Source organism: Melanotaenia boesemani, chromosome 19, assembly GCF_017639745.1.
Source record: "Melanotaenia boesemani isolate fMelBoe1 chromosome 19, fMelBoe1.pri, whole genome shotgun sequence".
Taxonomy (NCBI): domain Eukaryota; kingdom Metazoa; phylum Chordata; class Actinopteri; order Atheriniformes; family Melanotaeniidae; genus Melanotaenia; species Melanotaenia boesemani.
Window position 1 is genome coordinate 4,928,495 of NC_055700.1, and position 19,816 is coordinate 4,948,310.

Sequence of the window (19,816 nt, forward strand, 5' to 3'; positions counted from 1 at the left end):
TATGTAAAACAAGACACTCAAACTGGTGTGTCCAAACCTAAACCGTGATATGAATTAATGATTTTTTTTTTCTTTTTTTCTTTCTTTCTTTTCATAGTGAAATAAACATTTACGGATTATTTTATATTACTGTAAAATCAGAAGCGGAGGGTGTACTAGGAACTAATGATCCCAGCGACACAGCAGTCGGAATCCTTTAGCTCTGGCACAACTTCCCGTCTTGTGTCAGGTCAAAATGTTGTGCTTGAGGGGGCTCCGGAGACTAAAACCTGCTTTGTATCTTAGTGGAAACACAGGTGACTTTCCACTTTAGATTAATTTTAATTGTTTAATAATAAAATGTGGATCGTTGTTGAAATTTAATTAGATTTATCCGGTAAATTTTACACTGTGATGCTAACATGTCGCAATTGTGCCTCTTTGCAGGTTACAGGAGTGTCACGACAGGTGTAATTCAGCATAAAGATGACATGGTATGTTCCATTTAAAAAATTCGATGATGTAAGTGATCACAAAAACATCCCAATGATCGCTGAGCGTTTTTGTCTTTAAGCTCGTGAACATGGAAAATCCGTACAAAGAGCCCCAGAAAGGCTGCGTCCTCTGCAACATTACAGTGGACTACAAAAACATCCAGGTGAGTCAGGTGAAACATTTACCAGTTTGTCATGTGAACAATCACAGTGCATGTTAACAGTATGTGCATGCTGGTGGGAGTTCAAATCAAATCCGCTGCTATGCTAATCTTTTCTCCCCCACCTGTCCTCAGCTACTGTCTCAGTTCGTCTCTCCACACACTGGCAGGATTTATGGCCGACACATCACAGGTGAGCTGCTACGTGCCAGTTTGTCTTGCATCAAAAATTGTACACACACTTATGGTGCATCTGTTTCTTTGTCAGGTTTATGTGGGAGGAAACAGAAAGAAGTCTCTAAAGCCATAAAGAAGGCCCACTCAATGGGTACGCTCATTCCACTGTTTTCATGACTGCCATTTTTAAGCATGGAAATTTAGGGAAAAAAAAGATATCTTTGCTTTATTTGATATTTTCTTCATTTAATTCTTGATGGGTGGAAATGGGTCTAACACTTCTAACTTTATTTCTGCTGCAGGTTTCATGTCTGTGACCCACAAGCATCCACAGTTCATGAAAGATCCCAACATCTGTGGCATCAAAAAGCGGGATTAGAGGATCAGTGTGTGTTCATTTTGTGTATTAAAGTGCATCAGTTTTCAATGTGTAAATTGAGTCTGAATCTGTTTGTGGTCTGATCACAGTTCACCTACTTAAATCGGGACACAAACTGCTGGTTGTCTAAAATGACCCCACAGAGAAAGAGAGAGAGAGTGTTTGCCTGCAGGCAAAATCTTACTGAAAATTGTTGGGAGCATCATGAAGAGGAGAATGAGACAATTTCAGACTGTTAAGCAGCTGAAATCTTGGATTCAGCTAAAGAAAAAGGACAGATTTCTCTCTCTCAAAAAAAAAATTACTTTTGTTTTCTAAATACATTGAAGTTGTTCATTGCTGAACATTTTTTTCTTTTTTAGTTAAAAGAACCAACCAAATAGATTTAACTTTTTGTTGCATTATTTAAAATAAACTTCCAGTTTTTCTGGAAATGAAGTTTGTAGCTTCACAGTTTGAAATACTGAGCAGACGTGCTTGAATCATTTCTCCCAAATTAACCCATTTTCTTCATTCTGACAGATGTCACCAGAGCATTTAGAGCACTTCGAAGAACGTCAGAACAAAATTAAAAGTTGTACTAATGATTTCAGCTGACCTCACACAAAATACTTTTCTCCTTCAGAAACATCCAACCATATCCTTGTACAAAAGTAAATTTAAATAAAAAGGATATTAACTTCAGACACAAAGCAAGTCGGATGTTTGGACACACCTGTTAATGCATTTTCTGTAAAAATAAATGTCCCAAAACTTTTTGCTGAGGCTGTAAAATGTTTGGCCTCACAGCAGGAAAGTCGTTGGTTTGATTCTTAGCTTGGGGGTGGGGGTGTGGGGTTGAACAGCGGCCTTTCTGTGCGGAGTTTGCATGATCTCCCTGTGCATGTGCGAATTCTTTCTAGGTACTCTGGTTTCCTCAATACATGTTAGATTAACCAGTCACTCTAAATTCTGAGCATTAATGGTCGCTTGTCCCTCTGTTGGCACCGTGATGGACTGGTGATCTGTCCAGGGTGTAACCTGCCTCTCACCTGATAATTGCTGGGATAGGATCCAGCTTTCCTGCAACCCTGAATTGAAAAAAGCGTTGTAAAAACCATGGATGAATGGTAACATATTCTATTCTTATATCTCAAATGGTTCAGAGTTAGCTTAAACCTCTTGACAGTCTAAAAACATCAGTCATCTTAAGACTTTTCCTAAAAACCATGTTGCTTTATTTCATTACTTTTCCAGGCCTGGAAGAAGACTTTCAGATTTTCCATCACCGCTGGACCTGTTCCTTGTGGAAAGCAAAAACATTGGCTGCACTTAAACTTAAAATGTGTAAATCTTCTAATTTTCTGTTTTATAACAGTATTTGATTAAGAAAAAATGATCTGATAATCAGTAGTGTGATCACTTTCAGTAATATAATGATGGTTAATTAGGGGGAGTGGTAGCCTTGTGGTTACAGGGGTGGGCTTGAGTTTAGAGGACATGGAATTAAAAATTAATACATTTTTATAAAAGGAGGATTTTGCTTTATTTCAGGGTGCTATACTTTAAATAACGTGTTATGTTTTATAAATCATGCCATGTTTGAACTCGAAATCAGTGCAACTTACATTAAAGTGTCACCTCCCTGCAACTTTCCACAAAACTTGATTGTATTTATTTTAACGTTTGTTTACAGTCTGACTGAAACTGCCGCCTGACTCAGTAATCTGCTGGTCATCGACTGAGATAAATCACGTTTGCCAAAAAGGAGTTTCCATGATTTCTGTAACAACAAACATTAAAGCTGAATAACAACAACGATGGCTGCAGCACTTTTAGAGAAGCATCTTTATCAATAAAACATTTTCAACAAATCCCCAAAATATAACAAACAACCTTAGAGGGCCTTTTAAATCAACATTAAATACACAAACATGTACATGGTTAACACTTGTTTTCCTGAACATCACATCAGCAACTACTCCTTTTCCGTTTCCTCTCCCTCACTGGCACCGTTTCCTGCAGTTGTTCCTGTGTTGCCATGGAAACATCTTGCTCAGGGATAGGGAATGCCTGCAGGTTTAATGTCTGCGTGAGGAACAGGGGAGCGGAGCCGAGCAGCATTCTGACGGCCTCCAGCAGCAGCAGGTTGTTCCTCGGTTGGGTTGAGTCTTCGGTTTCTGTTCGAAGATTAAACGCTGAGTGAGGACAAGCCTGAAAACATGAGGCCAGGAGGTAGCTCTGCATCTTACCGCCATCTTTCTCTGCCATGTTCTGCTGCTTCTCCCTGAGCCTCTTCCTGAGAGACGAAACCTCTGTCTGCAGCGCTTCAACTTGACGCTCACTTTCCTCCACGTCTCTGCACGCTTTCTGTCCGCAAACACGGAAATGTTGAAGCAAAGTGCAGAAGCAGGAAGCTAAAACACTCCTTTACCCCTCCCTTACCTGAAGCTCTGCCTGCAGTGACTCGTTCATGTTATCAACCTCGTTCACCTCCTTCAGCAGCCCGTTGGGGGAGAAGAAGTTGGACCTAAAACAATCACAGCTATGTGAACAGGAACACGGTTATGGCGTGTGTTGGCGTGTAGCCGGACAATACCTGTGTTTCTCCATGGTGAAGCTGTAACCTGCTGCAGAACACGGAGCGGACACCTTCCAGTACGCCTGTTGCTCTAGCAGACCCAGGTTGTTGACCATCACAGGGACGTTCACGAAGCACCTTCAAAAAAAAAAAAAAAAAAAAGAAACCGTGTTGGTCAGCAGCTTATTTTGCTGTTGAGTCAACAAGTTCAGAGTCTTCTGATTAACTAATCCCCAACCTGATCAACCGTTGGTAGAAACTGCCCTAAATTCCATCCTACGAAGGAAATTTACAATGCTCATATGTACAAAACGAAAATTAAAATTTGTACATTTCTAAAATGTGCGGAGGCCAGTCGTAGCACATTAGTAAGTAATCTGCTGGTGATAAATCCCACATGTTCTAAATCACCTGCTCTTCCCTGTTCTTGGTGATTTGCATTCAGAAACGCCCTCAGTTATCCAGATATGGTGACAACATGTCCTTTAGAAGTCTCACGGAGATCATTTGTTTTTCTTCTCGGAGTCACGGAGAAGAAGAAAAAATAAATTTCCGCTGAGTTTGAAGCCAACCAAAATATCTCTGTTTAGTTCATTCAGAGCTAAACAGCTCACTCAGGTTTAGTTAACATTTATTTTAAAACAAAAATAGATTTGGAGCTCACTTGCAAAAGTTTAAGAGAAGGAGATAAATATTTTTAACAATGTGTGGCTTAAAGAAAGCTGAACTAACAAAATAAATGAGAGAAAGGAGTACAGGTAATGATCATGGAGGGAGCTCCGTTTCTTTTTTGTTAAAAGAGCGATATTGTTCACTCGCTAACAATTAAACTATATAAAAAGAAAAATAGTCTGTATCAGCAGCTGGAGAAGGGCAGAGTCCACCAGAGCTTCTGTCTGAGGATATTTTATTTTTATTCTGAGAAGCTCTTTGGTTAACCTTGTTTTACTTGAAATGTTCTGTAGAGATGAAGGCGACTTGATTTGATGTAACTTATGAACATATTCCCAGCATCACGACCCTTTGATTTGCTTTGTTGAATGGTTTAAGAGAAATAAAGATATTTTGTTCCACAGAAAAGATACATCCAATACGGATGGCGTAATGCAGAATTTCCAACCTGTCTCTTATCTTATATCCCTACTTGGATATTCCCTGGAATAGCCCTGTTAGTATAACTTTGCAACACATGTCCCAAATCACAACTGAGATCTAACAGGATCTCTGGAAGGGGAATCTGATCAGAAGTCACTCTGTGATCTCACCGAACAGATCAGCTGTCAGATGGTGCACTAGCAGCGGGGCGCAGAGTTTGAATTAACATTTGATGACATTAGATCCATGATGATAAGCTCTCACCTGTCTATCGCAGCGATTTTTCGTAAGTTTTGTAATCAATTGTCTGTTTAGATTAAATAAGGAGTGCACAAGGATGCTGAGATTGCCGTGACACATTAAAAAATAATGCAGTTTCCTTATTCTACCACTAGATTCTGTTCATGGTCAGAGCTCTTCTTATATTTAAGAACATTTTTAAGTGGAAGTACAAGATGATATGTTCTAATGCACAAAATACACACAAATCTGTGCATAAGAATGGTTGGTAAATTAGGGCCCTGGAGACAAGCGGGGACCCGCTCTGATTCCTAACCTGCTGCGGAAGATGAAGGAGGAGTACTCCATCTTGTAAGTGGAGCCTGTCGGCGTCACTCTGCTGGGTGTCAGCAGCATGAAGATCATGTGAGGGTTGGACAGAGCGCACTTCAGCTGTTCGTGGACTAGTTTCTCTCTATAGGTCATGTTCTGCTCTGTGTTCCTGCGCTGCCGGTACCAGCCGATCACGCTGTCCTGCATTCAGCAAACACGCCACGTCAAACACAACAAACAGCAACACTATAATGACTTAACACACCTTGTTGCTCACCTGTTTGTTGTCCGCCAGCATCTCCTGCAGCACCTCCATGTTCACCTTCCCAGAGCAGCTGTACAGACTGACATCAGGAAATTGTCACACAACACAGTAAAAACATTACAACATCCCCTCATTATATATGCAGTACTCACGAGTTCAGTCTGTGGCAGGTGATGTACTTCTGGACATCTGTCAGAGACACACTTGTTACACACAAAACTCACACCCTGAAGTATAGCTGTGTAGAAGTACTTTTGTACTTACTGTATACTTCCTCGATGTGAATGTTTTCAGACTGGGAGTCACTGATGGTAACCTGCTCATCAAACCTGCTCTCTCCGAGCACGAGACCCTCCTGTCAGACACAGAAACAGAGACCAAAAACCCAACTTCACCAGGATGGACACCCAGGAGCCTGAAGCTCTGTCATGGGCTGCAACAGCGCTCCAGTTATTTAACAATCAACGTGACTCATTTAATAATACTCATAATAACATTATAACACTTTAATGAATAAATATAAGATTAGAACTATACAGCTTCAAAGTTAGTTAATGGTGAGACGCTTTTGTTGTGTTTGCTAACTTTCCTCCTCAGTCACATTTAACCAGATAAACAAGGAATTTAAATATTAATGAAAGAGCTTCTCACCACGTCTGAGTCATTGTTAAAATGTTGGAACATGAAAGAAGCTAAAACGATCCCGGATACACGGACTGTAGGCTCCGACATGATGCTTACTGATGTTAAAATAGCAGTTTGTAAGAGGCGCTGACCACTTCTTCTTCTTCTTGGTTTTTTTTGGCGGTTGGAAGACGGGCTGACTACGGTGGCTCCGAGGGTCAAAACACTTGACGCGATAGCAATAGCAACAGAAAAGGGATATAAACAAACAAATAAATATTAAATGAATAAATCCATTTTATTTTTCTTTTAAAGATTTACTTTTGATGCCTATTTCAAGATAGAAAGTTAATCATTCTGTAATCTTAAATACGTATTTTTTTATATATATAAATAAAAATGTTTTACATCTTTTTACAAGATAATGACTGTAACTGGCTTTATTTTCTCAAGATCATGAGATGAACAAGGAGAGTTCAAAAGTGAGTGGTTAGCACCCACTTTGACTGGTAATTGTCAAAATTGCTCTGAATCTATGACAGTAAGTTGTGGCAAACATGCTATTCCGTTAGCTTCAAGGCAATGATATTCCTGAAGTTTAACAAATTTCTTGATTTCTCAAGGGAAGAAAAAAGTTTAATTTTTTTCATTGTTTTCAAAAACTGCAATAAATGAAAGATGCCTTTCTTTGTTAAACTTAAGAAACAACAACAAACTCTTTCACTATCAATTTGTCACATGCTGACACCAAAGTACAAAGCATCAGTGAAGGCTGCACTAAAAAAGTGTAAAATATTAGGTAGTTTCTTCACCTCTCATTACTTCTATCCTCTGCTTATTGATAAAACAGCACAACAGAATCACATATAGCTGTCACTGTTTATTACTGGAGCAGCTGGTATTATGCAGCTGAAGATTAGTTCCCTGTAGATGGAGAACTGAGGCAAAGCAATTGTAACTGTCAGCATATGTGGGGATGAGAATAGGTCGTGGTTTCATTAGTAAGTTTCAGATTATTATTTTTGTTTTGTGTGTGTTTCTGTTTTTTATTTTATGCTGCTTTCTGTTTTATTGATGTGTTTCTGATTGTTGTATGTTGTTTTGTTTTTGTATTGTCAACAACAACAATAACAACAAAAAACAAAACAAAAGTAAAAACGTTGAAAATTAAAAAATGTTTTACCTTTTTACATTAAGTTTAGTCTTTTATTGTGATAATTTATAACTATGTTGTTTTGTTTTTTGAGTATTGGGTCATAGTGTTCTTGTTTCTTCTTCTTCGTCTTCTTCTTCTTCGTCTTCTTCTTCTTCTTCTTCTTCTTCTTATTATTATTATTATTATAGTCAGTTTTAATTTGTATTATTTAATTTAATTGAAAAATAAAATGATTAAATATTGAAATATCTTATTAATAATGAAATATAACATAATATTTAAATATAATATAAAACAAAAAATTACGGTCCGTCATGATGATGTCATTAATGGGCGTGGCTTCAGCAGATCATGATACGGAGTTTTGACCGTCGACGACAAGATTCAGATCCTCCGTCTCAGCTAGACGCTTTCAGGTACCGGCTTCATTATATCCACATGTGTCTGTTTAGTTCCCAGAACCCGCTTTCACTGTTACCGGGTTCGAATTAGTTTAGACACGTAACGGTAACTTGGGCTAACGGAACAGCGGAAAACAGCGGAAAACGCTTGTTTTCCATTAACGCTACAGTGAGTTTACTGATACTACCTTAATGTGGATAATTTAATACCATTATTTTGCTGGTAAAATTTTACTTTGCTTTATCTAATCTAATTATGTATAATTTTTTTTATTGATGTAGTAACATGCCAGCATCATTTTAATACTTAAAGAGGCAGAGATGGAGTTATGACTACTTTATATGCTGCTCTGTTAAATGCATCACGTTGTTCCAAGAGACAAGAGAATAATTTTGGCTAAAATTGTTAATTTATTTTCATCTCTTTGAAACGTTAATCTCTTTATCCTGCAGTAACAGCTTATAATTAATTTATCTGCCCTTAATTGAATTAGCTTACTTTATCAAAAGACACTCCTAGACTATTGTTATATTTGTGTTAAATAATTTGGCCCGAATGTAAGATTTTGTGTTTTGGTTTTACAATTAATTTTAAACCCAAAGACTGAAAGTTCCTCTTACATAGAGTTAAAAGAATATATTCTATATTTATGAACCCAAAATCTATTACGTTGCTGCCATTTTGCTTATCTATCTATCTATCTATCTATCTATCTATCTATCTATCTATCTATCTATCTATCTATCTATCTTTCTCTCTCTCTCTCTCTCTCTCTCTCTCTCTCTATATATATATATATATATATATATATATTCAGCTATACTTTTAGCTGAAGAATATTGATGTGATGAGGTGTGATGTTCAAATGTTTAAATGTTTTAAATATTATCTGGCAAGTAATTTATAAATTAGTTTTACCAATAATTACAAGTAAATAAAAGTGTAATAAAAGAACAAAACTTCCTACTGCCTTATATGTATACACACACACACACATTTAGAAATATTTAAGTACAACCTCTTAAAACAGAACTTTAATATTTTATTATCTATCAAAATTTTATTAAATTAAGTTAACTGTTGAAAAATAAAACTGTTTGACTTCTAGGACTGTAACCTATTTCCGTAATTGAAATTGTCCTCCGCCCTCAAAATGACCCCACCTTTTCTTTTAGAGAATTACAATCTTCAATTCTGTACAAAGGTTTTTTAACCTCTAGTGGTTGTTAGAGTGAAGGCATAATGAAGTGTCTAAGAAGCATCTTTAAAAGTGACCGTGGTGTGGGTAAGATTCATTATTATTATTATTATTATAATACAAGTATGAAGAAAAGATCCAAGAAGTCATGTGGACTGAAGCACTAGCTGTATCATCATTTGATTATTAAGATTTTTTCTTCATTTATTTAATAAAAAAATTAAGGACAACTGACTAAAAATGTCATATTTTCTCATTTATGTAGAAGAGAAGCTTATGAACATCAGCAGATCTGCATGTCTTTTAAATCTTAAACTACATTAATGACGATTAACATTTTAAATAATAAAGGAGTTACTCCAGCTCATCCTGAGAAGTACGTGGACGTCTGGCGCACAGTTCCTGCAGCTGAGAAGAAACGTTAGCCTGATGTCGTATCTGAACTGTTTGCAGATGATGAGGTGACGTGGAGCTGCAGCGATGGAGGACCTGTACAGTGTGGCTTTGGCTGTTTTCCAGCTGTGGATGGTCATGGTGCTGTTCTTCATAATGCTGCCCGCCATGTTCGGCCTCTCTCTGGGGGTCACCGGGGTCTACATCCAGATCCTGGTCAGAATCTTGGAGGTAATTTAAGTTCACTTCCATCTGATGCAAGAAGTCTATCCTCAGGAGAACTTTTCTGTTCTTACTTCATATGTGTGGAGTTGGGAAATGAGCAGCAGTGTGTTGAAACTGTCCTTTTTTTTCTCTAGTGGGCAACTATTCGTATCCAGAGAGGACGGCAGGAGCGGCCCAGCCTAGCGGTCCCTCTCCCCACAGGTGAGTCTGCTCTAAAAGAATTACAGTACAGGTAACTGAACCAGAGATCAATTGAGAAGTAACGTCACTAACAAACCTGAACGTCGACAAATAAATTTAAATAAGAAAGAAAGAAAAAGTTTAGATAAAAAAAAACATAAAAGCAAGCAAACCAAAACTAGAAACAGAATAAAAAACTATGAAAATTTCTGAACAAATATTGATAAAGATTTATTCTTAAAACTGCATCAGTAAATACAAAATACTCTGGATTAAAAGTTTTTTGTTCATCTATTTGTGATTTTCTTTTCTGATTATGATCTATATTTTAAAAATCTTACATTTAGAAGTGATGCTCAAACCTCTAGTTTTATTTGTTGTTTATTTGTTTCTCTCATCAGATCAGATTTAAGTCAATATTGGTCCCAAAAAGCAGCAAAAATAAGTCATAAAACCTTTTCTCTTTGGCATGTGAGTTAATAAAATCCTGTTTCATGTTGCAGTCATGCAAATTTCACAGCATTAAATGATGTGACTCGTATGTTTTTAGAAATTCTGCTTTTGCATGTGTCTTTTTTTGGAAGCAAACTCTTTGAAAAAGTTTTTATAAAGTTTTTAAAGGTTAAAAAAGTTTTTCTATGTTCTGTTTGAAAGTGCGTCTAGATGCAGTCGGACTTTTAAATTCCAGCTGTAACAATTGGAGAAGTGGTTTGTGTGAACTGTGTGACAGACATGAGGCGGCTCCTGCTTGTGCGCGAGTACACAGTGTTCTGCTGTATGAGGGATTTGTTTCAGCTGCAGAGATCATATGATGCTGTGTGAGCCAATGTAGGGCCTCCACATTGGTCAGCTGCTCTGTGTGATGAAGGGGTGTCGTTCAGTGTGAGAAAACACAGGACTCGTCTCAGGATGATGATGCAACAGCAGATTGCATAATGTTAGCCAAACAGCAGGCTGGAGTCCACATGGAGTTTAAAATTACCCACTAATACACACACAGGAACTTTGTGCTGCCATGTGTTAAACCTACAGCTTTAAATCTTAACAGCAGCGATCATTGTAGATTTTCTGAATTTTTTTATTTTAATTATTTCAACTTAAATAAAAGAACTAAAGTAAATAGATGCAAAATGTTAGAAGTGAACATGTTTTTTAGGCAGCAATGAGAACAGACTCAGTGGGACGAGTAAATAATATCAACAGACTAATGCAATGTGGCATCAAACATTATCCACAAAAACAAAACACGGAGCAGGGTCAAAGACACAAAATGAGCATAAACAAGCAAAACCAGCTACAAAGAAAATACTTACTCACCCAGTCATGTAATGGGACCACGACAATAATACACAAATACCACAAACAACAGGACAAAAGAAAAAGAAAAACAGTTTTTATTATTATTATTAATATTATTATTATTATTATTATTATTATTATTATTAATAGTAATAATAATAACAATAACAATAATAATAATAAGGATGATTATACTCATAATAATTTTATTATTATTATCCTTATTATAAATAGTGGCAGCAGTAGTAATTTTGTATTTTGTTTATTATATATTATTTATCTTCCTTCTCTGTCTTCATTGTTTTGTTATTATTATTAGTATATTTTTATTTATATTTTTATTTATAAAAGTGTCATAAAGTATATGAAGCACCTGTACACAAACAATTTCTTTCATTCAGAAATACAACCAACAATTTATTTATTGTTGCCATCAGAATTCCATTTTATTTACATGTTTCTTTTTTATTACAATTAGACTCTGTACAATTGCACTCTGGATACATGCACTGTGTTCTCTGTAAATAGACAAAAAAGTAAAAAAAATACTAGATGACTAAATGCAAAAGGTAAAAGTATGGCAGTGCTTTTAATGATCAGGGCTCATCCAGAGTGTTTAAATTGCATTTATTAACATTTATTAAAACTTGGTGATAAGTCCAACTTGGTAATCAGGGGATTTGAAGCCTGTGTCTTTGTATTCCTTCACACCAATCATAGACTTTGCAGACACGTGTGAAGATGGTGTTTCCAGGTGATCTACTGCTTTTCTCCAGCAGATAACAACCTACACTTGCTGTAAATGCAATACAACCGTCGAGAGGAAGAATCTAATCAGGCTTCTTTATAAACCCGACTGGTGATTTAGCTGAATAATTTAGAGAAGTGACATTTTTAGTTGCTTCATCCACAGCTGTTGTTTTACACAAAGCAGCTGACACAAGGATATGAGTTGTTATGGTAACAGCATACCACATCCAGAACTTTTCAGTGTTTCTATGTGAACTCAGATGCAATCTTTACTTCCTTTTTTCAAAATTTATTATTGTGTCCTAATAAACTGAGCTTTGTATCTCTACTGAACTCTACTGTGTCTTTACTGAACTGCATTTCATAACTTCACTTTACTAAATTCTGTGGTGTATCACAGTAGAGTTTATTCAAGAATAATGTAACTATAGCAGCAGGATAAAGCTGCAGCCTAAGCGCTATGTGTTCTGATGCTGTGTGTCTTCTAGGGATCATAGAGCGAGCGGGGGGCTCGATGGAGGAGGAGATGGGGCATCTGCGCCGCTCTCAACCGCTGGCAGAAGGAGAGTTTTGTCTGAGTGATGCCATGTACTTCTGCAAGAAGGGTTTGGAAAGCATTGTGGATGACGAGGTGACGCAGTGCTTCTCTTCCGAGGAGCTGGCCTCCTGGAACCTCCTGACCCGGACAAATCAGAACTTCCGCTACATCAGTCTCCGCCTCACCATCATATGGGGTCTCGGAGTCTTTGTGCGGTACTGCATCCTTTTCCCTCTCAGGTCAGTCTGAGACCTCTCACCTCCTCTGGGAGACAGCACACGGCAAGAACCAGCCCAGTTTCAGCTTCCTTCACTCAAACATTCATCCATTGAACATGACCAAGTACAGAAATTGACTGTACTGACAACCAATCAACAGATCATAAACTGCCTGGCCAAAAAAAAAGTCACCACCATAAAAAAGGTCACACACTCTAATACCTCATTGGACTGCCTTTAGTTTTGATCCAGCACATCCCAAAGATTCTCAATGGTTTCAGGTCTGGACTCTGTGGTGGCCAACTGCAGCAACCCCAGGTAACTGCCCCCACAGGCTTGTACAGTAGGCACTAGACATGATGGCTGCATCACTTCATCCTCCTCTCTTCTTACCCTGATGCGCCCATCACTCTGGAACAGGGTAAATCTGGACTCATCAGACCACATGACCTTCCTCCATTGCTCCAGAGTCCAATCTTCACGCTCCCTAGCAAATTGAAAATTTTTCTTGATGGTTAGCTTCACTGATTAGTGGTTTTCTCATGGCTACGCAGCTGTTCAGTCCCGAGCCCTTGAGTTTCTTTCACATTGTGTGTGGAAATGTTCTTACTTTCACTATTAAACATAGCCCTGAGTTCTACTGTTTTTTTTTTTTTTTTTTTTTTTTCACCAAACGTTGCGGTGATCGCCAATCAGGATTTTTCAGGATTCTTTCCCGACCACATTTCTTCCTGGAAGATGATGATTCCCAACTATCTTTCCAGTTTTTAATAATTTGTTGGACTGTTCTCAACACAGTTTTAGTAGTTTCTGCATCTCCTTAGACGTTTTACTGCGTGATGCCAACGATCTGACTCTCCTTAAACAGACTAACATCTTTTCCACAATAACAGAACCTGTCTTTCCACATGGCTACTCATTGCATCAGTTGGGGTTAAATAACTTGTTGCAGCTGAAAGATAATCACCCTGCAGGAATTATCCAATAGGAGGCCTCTACCTATTTGCTTAATTAAATCCAGGTGGTGACTTCTGTTTTGGCCAGGCTGTGTATAATCCAGTGATGGGGAACCTTGGCCCTCGTCCTGAAAGTTTTCCATGTGTCCCTGCTCCAACACACCTGATTTACATTAATGAGTCACCGTGCAGAACTTGATTGGCTCTTGATCCATTTGATTTAATCAGGTGTGTTACAGCAGGTGCACATGGAAAACCTGAGGACCAGGGTTCCTCACCACATAGAATCCGGTTTAGAATAAGATCAAGTGATCACAGCTGAAACATACCTGCGGTGCCATTTAAGTGTGCTGGAACTCATCTGACATGCTGCAGGTCATAAATCATAAAAATGATAAACAAAATCACAAACACTAACATGAGGATGTTATTAAGTAGCGGTAAGTCTTTAAAATCCATCTCAGAGGAAACTTTGTGTCCCTGCAGGATCACTCTGGCCATTATCGGCCTCTCATGGCTCGTGATTGGAACCACTCTGGTTGGACTTCTACCTGAGAGCAGGTACAGCCCTAATATACTATTTAAACTATTTTTTATTTTAATAGTTCATTTGTCAGGGACCATGTTCAGTAAAAACATTAAACTCAGATTAGACTGATGCACCAGATTAGTGCATCCATCAGCAGTCCCTGTGGCAGGCAAGAGAAGACATTTAAAAGGATTAGAAGGTAAAAAAAAAAAAACAGTCAGGAGCGGGGAGGGAGAGGGTATTGGGGACCTCTCACACCCCTGTTTCCCCTGTGTGTGGCTGGGGGTGGGCGGGGGGAGGTTGTTGCCCCGGGGCCGGGTCCCGGGGTGGCTGCGCTGGTGGGCTGCTGGCTCTGTGGATGTTGGGTCAAGGGGGTTGCTTGGGGCTCGCTGTCCTCTGGTCCGCCTGGGGTGTCCCCCACGGGGCATGGTGGGTGGGTTGTGTGTGGCGTGACTGTGTGGTGGTGAGTGCTTGTGGGTGCGGCGCGGGGGAGGGTGTGAGTGTGGGGTTATATGGGGTGCAGATTGGAGGGGGGGGGGTCGATAGCACCCTGGTTCCCGGGGTGTGCGGCTGGAACATCGGAGTGTGTGCTGGCCTACGCCAGGTGGCTGTCTGGGGGGGCCTGGTCCTCCTAGGCATGTTGCGGGCCCTCTGCCTTTGGGGGGTGGGGCGGCTGCCTCTGGGCTCCTGGGGCCCTGGGCCCTTCGCTTGGGCTGCCCTGGGTGGCCGGTCCCTTGCGGGGCCGGCGGCTGCTGATCTTGGCCCACTGGGACCTGTGCCCTGGGACCGTGGGGGGCTCTTGCTGGGGCTCTCCTCTGCCGCCCTTCGGGTGGGGCTGGAGTCGTCTTCGTGGTGGGGTGGCTTGGGTTGGTGCTCCGGGTCTGCTGCTGAGGGCCCGGGTCTCTGGCCCTGGTCTGCCCCTGGCCTCCGTGGAGGCGTGGTTGCATTTGCATGATCTCACTCACCACTCTTCATCACTGATCCTCCTTATTCCTCATGCTCTGCATGCTGACACAGTCACTGAGTTGTCCAGTGGGTTTATTTACTAAGCGATAATTCTTTTTTTTTTTTTTTTTTTATTTTTCCTGTGAGTTAGTATCTGGTCGCTGTTATGTCTTTTTGATTTGGTTATTATTTAAAAACTAACTGACTAGCAGCTCTGTTTTTTCTGTGTGTGTTTTTGTTTTTGTTTTTGTAAAAGTTGTAGGAAATTTTCTGGTGTGTTCATGTACAGGTGTAACAGTTTGTTGTCTGGTGATGGTGTGGATTGAAGGGTCGTTTCCTTCTGTCTGTGATCTTTTTGTCTCCTTTCTTCTTTCCCTTTTGCTCTTTTTGCTATTTTCCATCATTTTCTGTCCCCTCCGGTCAGGTCCAGCAAGATTACATAGATTCCATGATTCAAAGTAAATAAATAAATAATTTAATCAGATTATCAAGAGGAGCCTTACCCATAGGCCTCCCCTTGGCAGAGCAAATTTGTTCAGCACGATACAGCAACCAGATTATCATTTTGCTGCTATGATGCTGGACAGGACAAGTTAAAAAAAAAAAAAAAAAAAAATATATATATATATATATATATATATATATATAGTAAGAACCGAATAAAAAAAATACAGAAAAAGGATTGAAGATTGATACATAAAAAGCTATAAAACATGTGATGACAATAGTAGTAAATAATAATATTAACAGTAAATATCACTGTATTATTTACTAACATATATATTTACCGTGTGTGTATCAGTGCAAAAAACTGGCTGAGTGAGCTGGTCCACCTGACCTGCTACAGGATCTGTGCCAGAGGACTCTCAGCTACCATCCACTATCACAACAGGTCAGTCAGCTTCTATTTTCTTTCATTTGATTTATTTTAACTTTCGCTCTGCTGCATTTCAGGGGCAGATGTTGTACTTATGTACAGCAAAATTCAAGAAAATCTCCTTCCAGCTCCTTTTAAACATCTTCCTCATGTTTCTGCAGAGAGAACAGGCCTCAGAAAGGAGGAATATGCGTTGCCAACCACACCACGCCCATCGATGTGGTGATTCTGGCCAATGACGGCTGCTACGCCATGGTGAGTATCAGCAACCATGACGATGAGCGCAGCGACAACGACAACGAGGAGGTGTTCTGATCCAGCTCTGTTCATAGGTGGGGCAGATTCATGGAGGTCTGTTGGGCGTCATTCAGAGGTCCATGGTGAAGTCCTGCCCTCATGTTTGGTTCGAGAGGTCAGAGATGAAAGACCGACACGCTGTGACCAGCAGGTGAAGCTGAATGTCACATGACAACTTCACCTGGAAGAGGAAGCAAAGAAACATGAGGAGCATCCAGAACATATTAGCAGTGAACATGGATTAAAAAATTTATAGCAACTTGATGATGATAATAAAACGGCTCCTTTGTTATAAACTGGAGCAGTGAGAGAATTATTGAGATAAAAGTGAGAGTAAAAGATCAGAACAGGATGTATACAGGTCTTCAACCCCTGGGGCTGCTGTTTCTGCCTCCTCATCGTGACTTGTGTTCGTCTCTCTGTAGGCTGCGAGCACACGTTGCGGCGAAGACCAAACTTCCCATCCTCATATTTCCTGAAGGTTAGTGTCTGCTGATGTTATTTTTACATGAGGGAGATGACAATGGTTTTATGATTGGCTGACTTCTGTTTCTCTTTCCGTTTCTACCAGGAACCTGCATCAACAACACTTCAGTCATGATGTTCAAAAAAGGAAGCTTCGAAATTGGAGGGACGATTTATCCAGTGGCTATAAAGGTAGAAAAGTTCCAGTGAACCGGGCCAGTTTTCAGAAGTTCCTCATCTCATGGCTCAATGCTGTTATGTGTTTGTGTGTATCAGTACGACCCTCGGTTTGGTGACGCTTTCTGGAACAGCAGCAAATACAACATGGTGAGCTACCTGCTGCGTACGATGAGCAGCTGGGCCATAGTTGTCAACGTGTGGTACCTTCCTCCCATGACCATACAGGTAAACCTCAACCTGAAGTCACTCTGCCTCCTACAACCCCATCAGGAGAAACATCCATCACACAGAAACAGATTAGATGAGTAGTGTGCCATTTCTTTACCTCATCCCTCACTGATGACTCAACTACAGCAGGCTGGATATTATCAGCTGATGGAGCTTGTCATATAAATGATTGATCAGATTTGTGTCTAATAGTAATATGTAGTTTTTAGATATAGATATAGATATATATAGATATTGATATAAATAAAAAAATCCCTCTGTGGATTAATGACATATTTTATTTAATTTGAATTTCAGACAAATGAAGCCGTTTGCTGAATGGCTTTTCTGAGATGTTACACTTTCTAACACATGTTCAGTGTTGGTGCTGCTGTGTGTGATTCTTACATGTTGTGTGTTTCTGTGAGCAGGACGGTGAAGATGCGGCCCACTTTGCCAACAGGGTGAAATCTGCCATCGCTCATCAGGGAGGACTGCTGGACCTGGCGTGGTGAGAGTGACCCGCCACTAAATACTCCGAATACCTCAGAACATTTCACTCATTTTCTGTGGTGAAATATAACTAAACACACATATTACTAGAAAACAAAAAGTAAAAGATCATTAAACCATTTTAAATAAATAGAATAATTTAAAATGAATAGAGGTATTTTAATGGATATATATTAAAATACAGCTTTCAATAAAACAATGAAATGCACATAAAATCCTTGTTGTGCAAGACAATAAAAAGAAAGTTTACCTAACATATAAGAGAAGCATTAAAGTTTCTAACAGATCCTCAGGAGGACTTCATTAACATCTAAAAGCACAAAGCTTGTGTAAGTACGTTCTTGGAAAAGATTTGCTCATTAAACACAAATACAACTGCAACAGATTTAGATGATTATTAGCTTGATTTGTTAAAAAAAGATTAATCTGAATAAATGATAAATGTCTTGCAGTGTGGAATAAGGACTTGTGGCAACATTTAGACTGGACCAATCACTCTCCATGTACTAAATAACTACTGATAAAATGATTAAGTTCATTTCTCTGGAAAATAAACTTTTTTTTAGACCAGTTGAAGCATATTTTAAGGTTTTGTTTTACTGGATGTAAACGTAAAGCTTTGGTTTCTTGAAGAGCTTCTTGTGATGTTTTTTGCTAGTTTAACTTTGTGACTTAAACTTAAAGCAAATCCTGATGAAAGAAGTGGGTTTTGTTTGTGTTTGTTGTGACTTTAAGTTTATTTTAGTTACCAAATCTGATGACATGTTGGTGTTGAGCTGAGACATTTTAGAGATGTTGGATTTTGGTTATTAATAAATATTCACCCTCAACATCATGCTGTCTTTGGCATCAGACGATTGGTTGGTTGGTTGATTGAAGTGTTTATTTTGATTATGAAAGACAAAATTAATAAAAAAAAAAGAAAAAACTCAAAGACATACATATACATATCTGAAAAGGAGTGAGAAAAAGTATAACTTGTAAACTCCCATCCCTTCTCCTTAAATAACAACAATAATAAGCTTCCTGGTTTAAGCCTGTCTAGACGCTAGCGTTTTTATGGGCTTGATATAAAACAGGAGTGGATCAGATGAGTTAAATTCTGTAGGAGTTATTCAGATACAGCTGCAGCAGCTGTTAAGATGTTTAAACTCAGATTATTTCTATCACATCTTATCAGCAAACTTCAAACAAAAATAAAGTAGATGGATTAGTTTTAACCTGTGGCGTTGTTTCTTTGGCATCATTTTAAAACATAATTTTCTGTTTTTTGCAGGGATGGAGGACTGAAGCGAAGCAAGGTGAAGGATTCATTAAAAGAGGAGCAGCAGAAGATGTACAGCAGCATCATTGTGGGACAAAATGGCATCAACTCCCCAGAAACATGCAAAGAAAACCGCAGAAGATCAAAAATCCTGGACACAATCAATCACTGACATCAGTTTCCTGTCATGTGATCAGTCTCAGACATGGAAAGCTGGACATTGAAATCACATCAGAACTCTGAAACTCGCTGTAAAAGTCTTATTTTAATGTTTTTGTTCATATCAATTCCTACAGTTAAATCATATTTTTAGTTTTTTATGTGTGTGCAGGAGTGTGTGTCCACCAGCAGGGGGTAGTGTGAGACAGCATAATCATCCTGTCCTCCTCCTCCTCATCATCATCAATCAGGACTTAACCGTTTTTTAATGTGTGCGCCACAACATGTCATGTTTTTATTACAGCCGATGTGGCACCAGTGACTGTGTTCAAACTATAAGAAGGTTCTTTTTAAACAAAAAATTAGTAAAAATGTTGTTTGTGTGTTTTTTATTTACAGGACAGGAAATAAAAATTTAATCTGACTGTGCATTCACGAAATACAAAGAAAACTCCTTAAATCCCTCAAAAGTTCAACTTTTTAATGAGATTTTCTGAGATCTACATGTGGTGCTGCATTATTTCTGGATATTGTGCTGCTGTGATTTCAAACCTCAGGTACATGCAAGGAGTCATGAAGCTTCTCTGCTAATTTTAAAGAATATATCTTCTTTTTCATCAGTGACAGTGCTGGAAAATTGTAGCTGAATTCAGTTAAAGATAGTAAAGGTTCATTAAAGCAACATTTTTCACCACATTAGTCAGTAAAAAAAATACACATAACATAAAAACATGGACAACTTTAAAAGTATCTGTAATATGTTTTCCATTTATGGCACA

General features: G+C 38.8%; 3 protein-coding genes across 5 annotated transcripts; 2 read left to right on the forward strand and 1 right to left on the reverse strand.

Annotated features, from left to right (window-relative positions):
* Positions 1-175: 175 nt before the first annotated feature.
* Positions 176-1,238, forward strand: mrps18c (mitochondrial ribosomal protein S18C). Its single transcript, XM_041969320.1, has 6 exons — positions 176-296; positions 427-473; positions 554-637; positions 770-827; positions 903-962; positions 1,114-1,238. Exons 1-6 carry the CDS (start codon positions 236-238, stop codon positions 1,188-1,190), a joined length of 387 nt encoding a protein of 128 aa, XP_041825254.1. The 5' UTR covers positions 176-235; the 3' UTR covers positions 1,191-1,238.
* A 1,706-nt stretch (positions 1,239-2,944) lies between these two features.
* abraxas1 (abraxas 1, BRCA1 A complex subunit) lies at positions 2,945-6,467 on the reverse strand. Its single transcript, XM_041969306.1, has 9 exons — positions 6,314-6,467; positions 5,927-6,017; positions 5,815-5,851; positions 5,675-5,741; positions 5,402-5,598; positions 3,769-3,888; positions 3,615-3,699; positions 3,422-3,539; positions 2,945-3,349 (listed from the first exon to the last, which is right to left on the reverse strand). Exons 1-9 carry the CDS (start codon positions 6,392-6,394, stop codon positions 3,141-3,143), a joined length of 1,005 nt encoding a protein of 334 aa, XP_041825240.1. The 5' UTR covers positions 6,395-6,467; the 3' UTR covers positions 2,945-3,140.
* A 1,309-nt stretch (positions 6,468-7,776) lies between these two features.
* Positions 7,777-19,461, forward strand: gpat3 (glycerol-3-phosphate acyltransferase 3). 3 transcript variants are annotated; one of them, XM_041969296.1, is made up of 13 exons: positions 7,777-7,858; positions 9,496-9,666; positions 9,795-9,861; positions 12,378-12,666; positions 14,088-14,162; positions 15,878-15,967; positions 16,114-16,207; positions 16,285-16,400; positions 16,675-16,730; positions 16,821-16,906; positions 16,991-17,119; positions 17,533-17,612; positions 18,891-19,461. In XM_041969296.1, exons 2-13 carry the CDS (start codon positions 9,523-9,525, stop codon positions 19,048-19,050), a joined length of 1,386 nt encoding a protein of 461 aa, XP_041825230.1. In that variant the 5' UTR covers positions 7,777-7,858; positions 9,496-9,522; the 3' UTR covers positions 19,051-19,461. The 3 variants fall into 3 exon arrangements, with proteins under 3 accessions (XP_041825230.1, XP_041825231.1, XP_041825229.1); XM_041969295.1 differs by lacking the exon at positions 7,777-7,858 and adding an exon at positions 7,899-8,012; XM_041969297.1 differs by lacking the exons at positions 7,777-7,858; positions 17,533-17,612; positions 18,891-19,461 and adding exons at positions 7,890-8,012; positions 17,120-17,322 and having other exon boundaries at positions 16,991-17,041.
* Positions 19,462-19,816: the final 355 nt, after the last annotated feature.

Excerpts from the sequence above, each read along its gene's own strand:
- mrps18c (XM_041969320.1), top strand. The coding sequence starts at position 236 with ATGTTGTGCTTGAGGGGGCTCCGGAGACTAAAACCTGCTTTGTATCTT. Across the intron at positions 828-902 it reads TTATGGCCGACACATCACAG|GTTTATGTGGGAGGAAACAG; the intron begins GTGAGCTGCTAC and ends TTTCTTTGTCAG. Across the intron at positions 963-1,113 it reads AAAGAAGGCCCACTCAATGG|GTTTCATGTCTGTGACCCAC; the intron begins GTACGCTCATTC and ends TTTCTGCTGCAG.
- abraxas1 (XM_041969306.1), bottom strand. The coding sequence starts at position 6,394 with ATGTCGGAGCCTACAGTCCGTGTATCCGGGATCGTTTTAGCTTCTTTC. Across the intron at positions 6,018-6,313 it reads TTAACAATGACTCAGACGTG|GAGGGTCTCGTGCTCGGAGA; the intron begins GTGAGAAGCTCT and ends TGTGTCTGACAG. Across the intron at positions 3,540-3,614 it reads CACTGCAGGCAGAGCTTCAG|AAAGCGTGCAGAGACGTGGA; the intron begins GTAAGGGAGGGG and ends GTTTGCGGACAG.
- gpat3 (XM_041969296.1), top strand. The coding sequence starts at position 9,523 with ATGGAGGACCTGTACAGTGTGGCTTTGGCTGTTTTCCAGCTGTGGATG. Across the intron at positions 9,862-12,377 it reads AGCGGTCCCTCTCCCCACAG|GGATCATAGAGCGAGCGGGG; the intron begins GTGAGTCTGCTC and ends TGTGTCTTCTAG. Across the intron at positions 14,163-15,877 it reads GGACTTCTACCTGAGAGCAG|TGCAAAAAACTGGCTGAGTG; the intron begins GTACAGCCCTAA and ends TGTGTGTATCAG.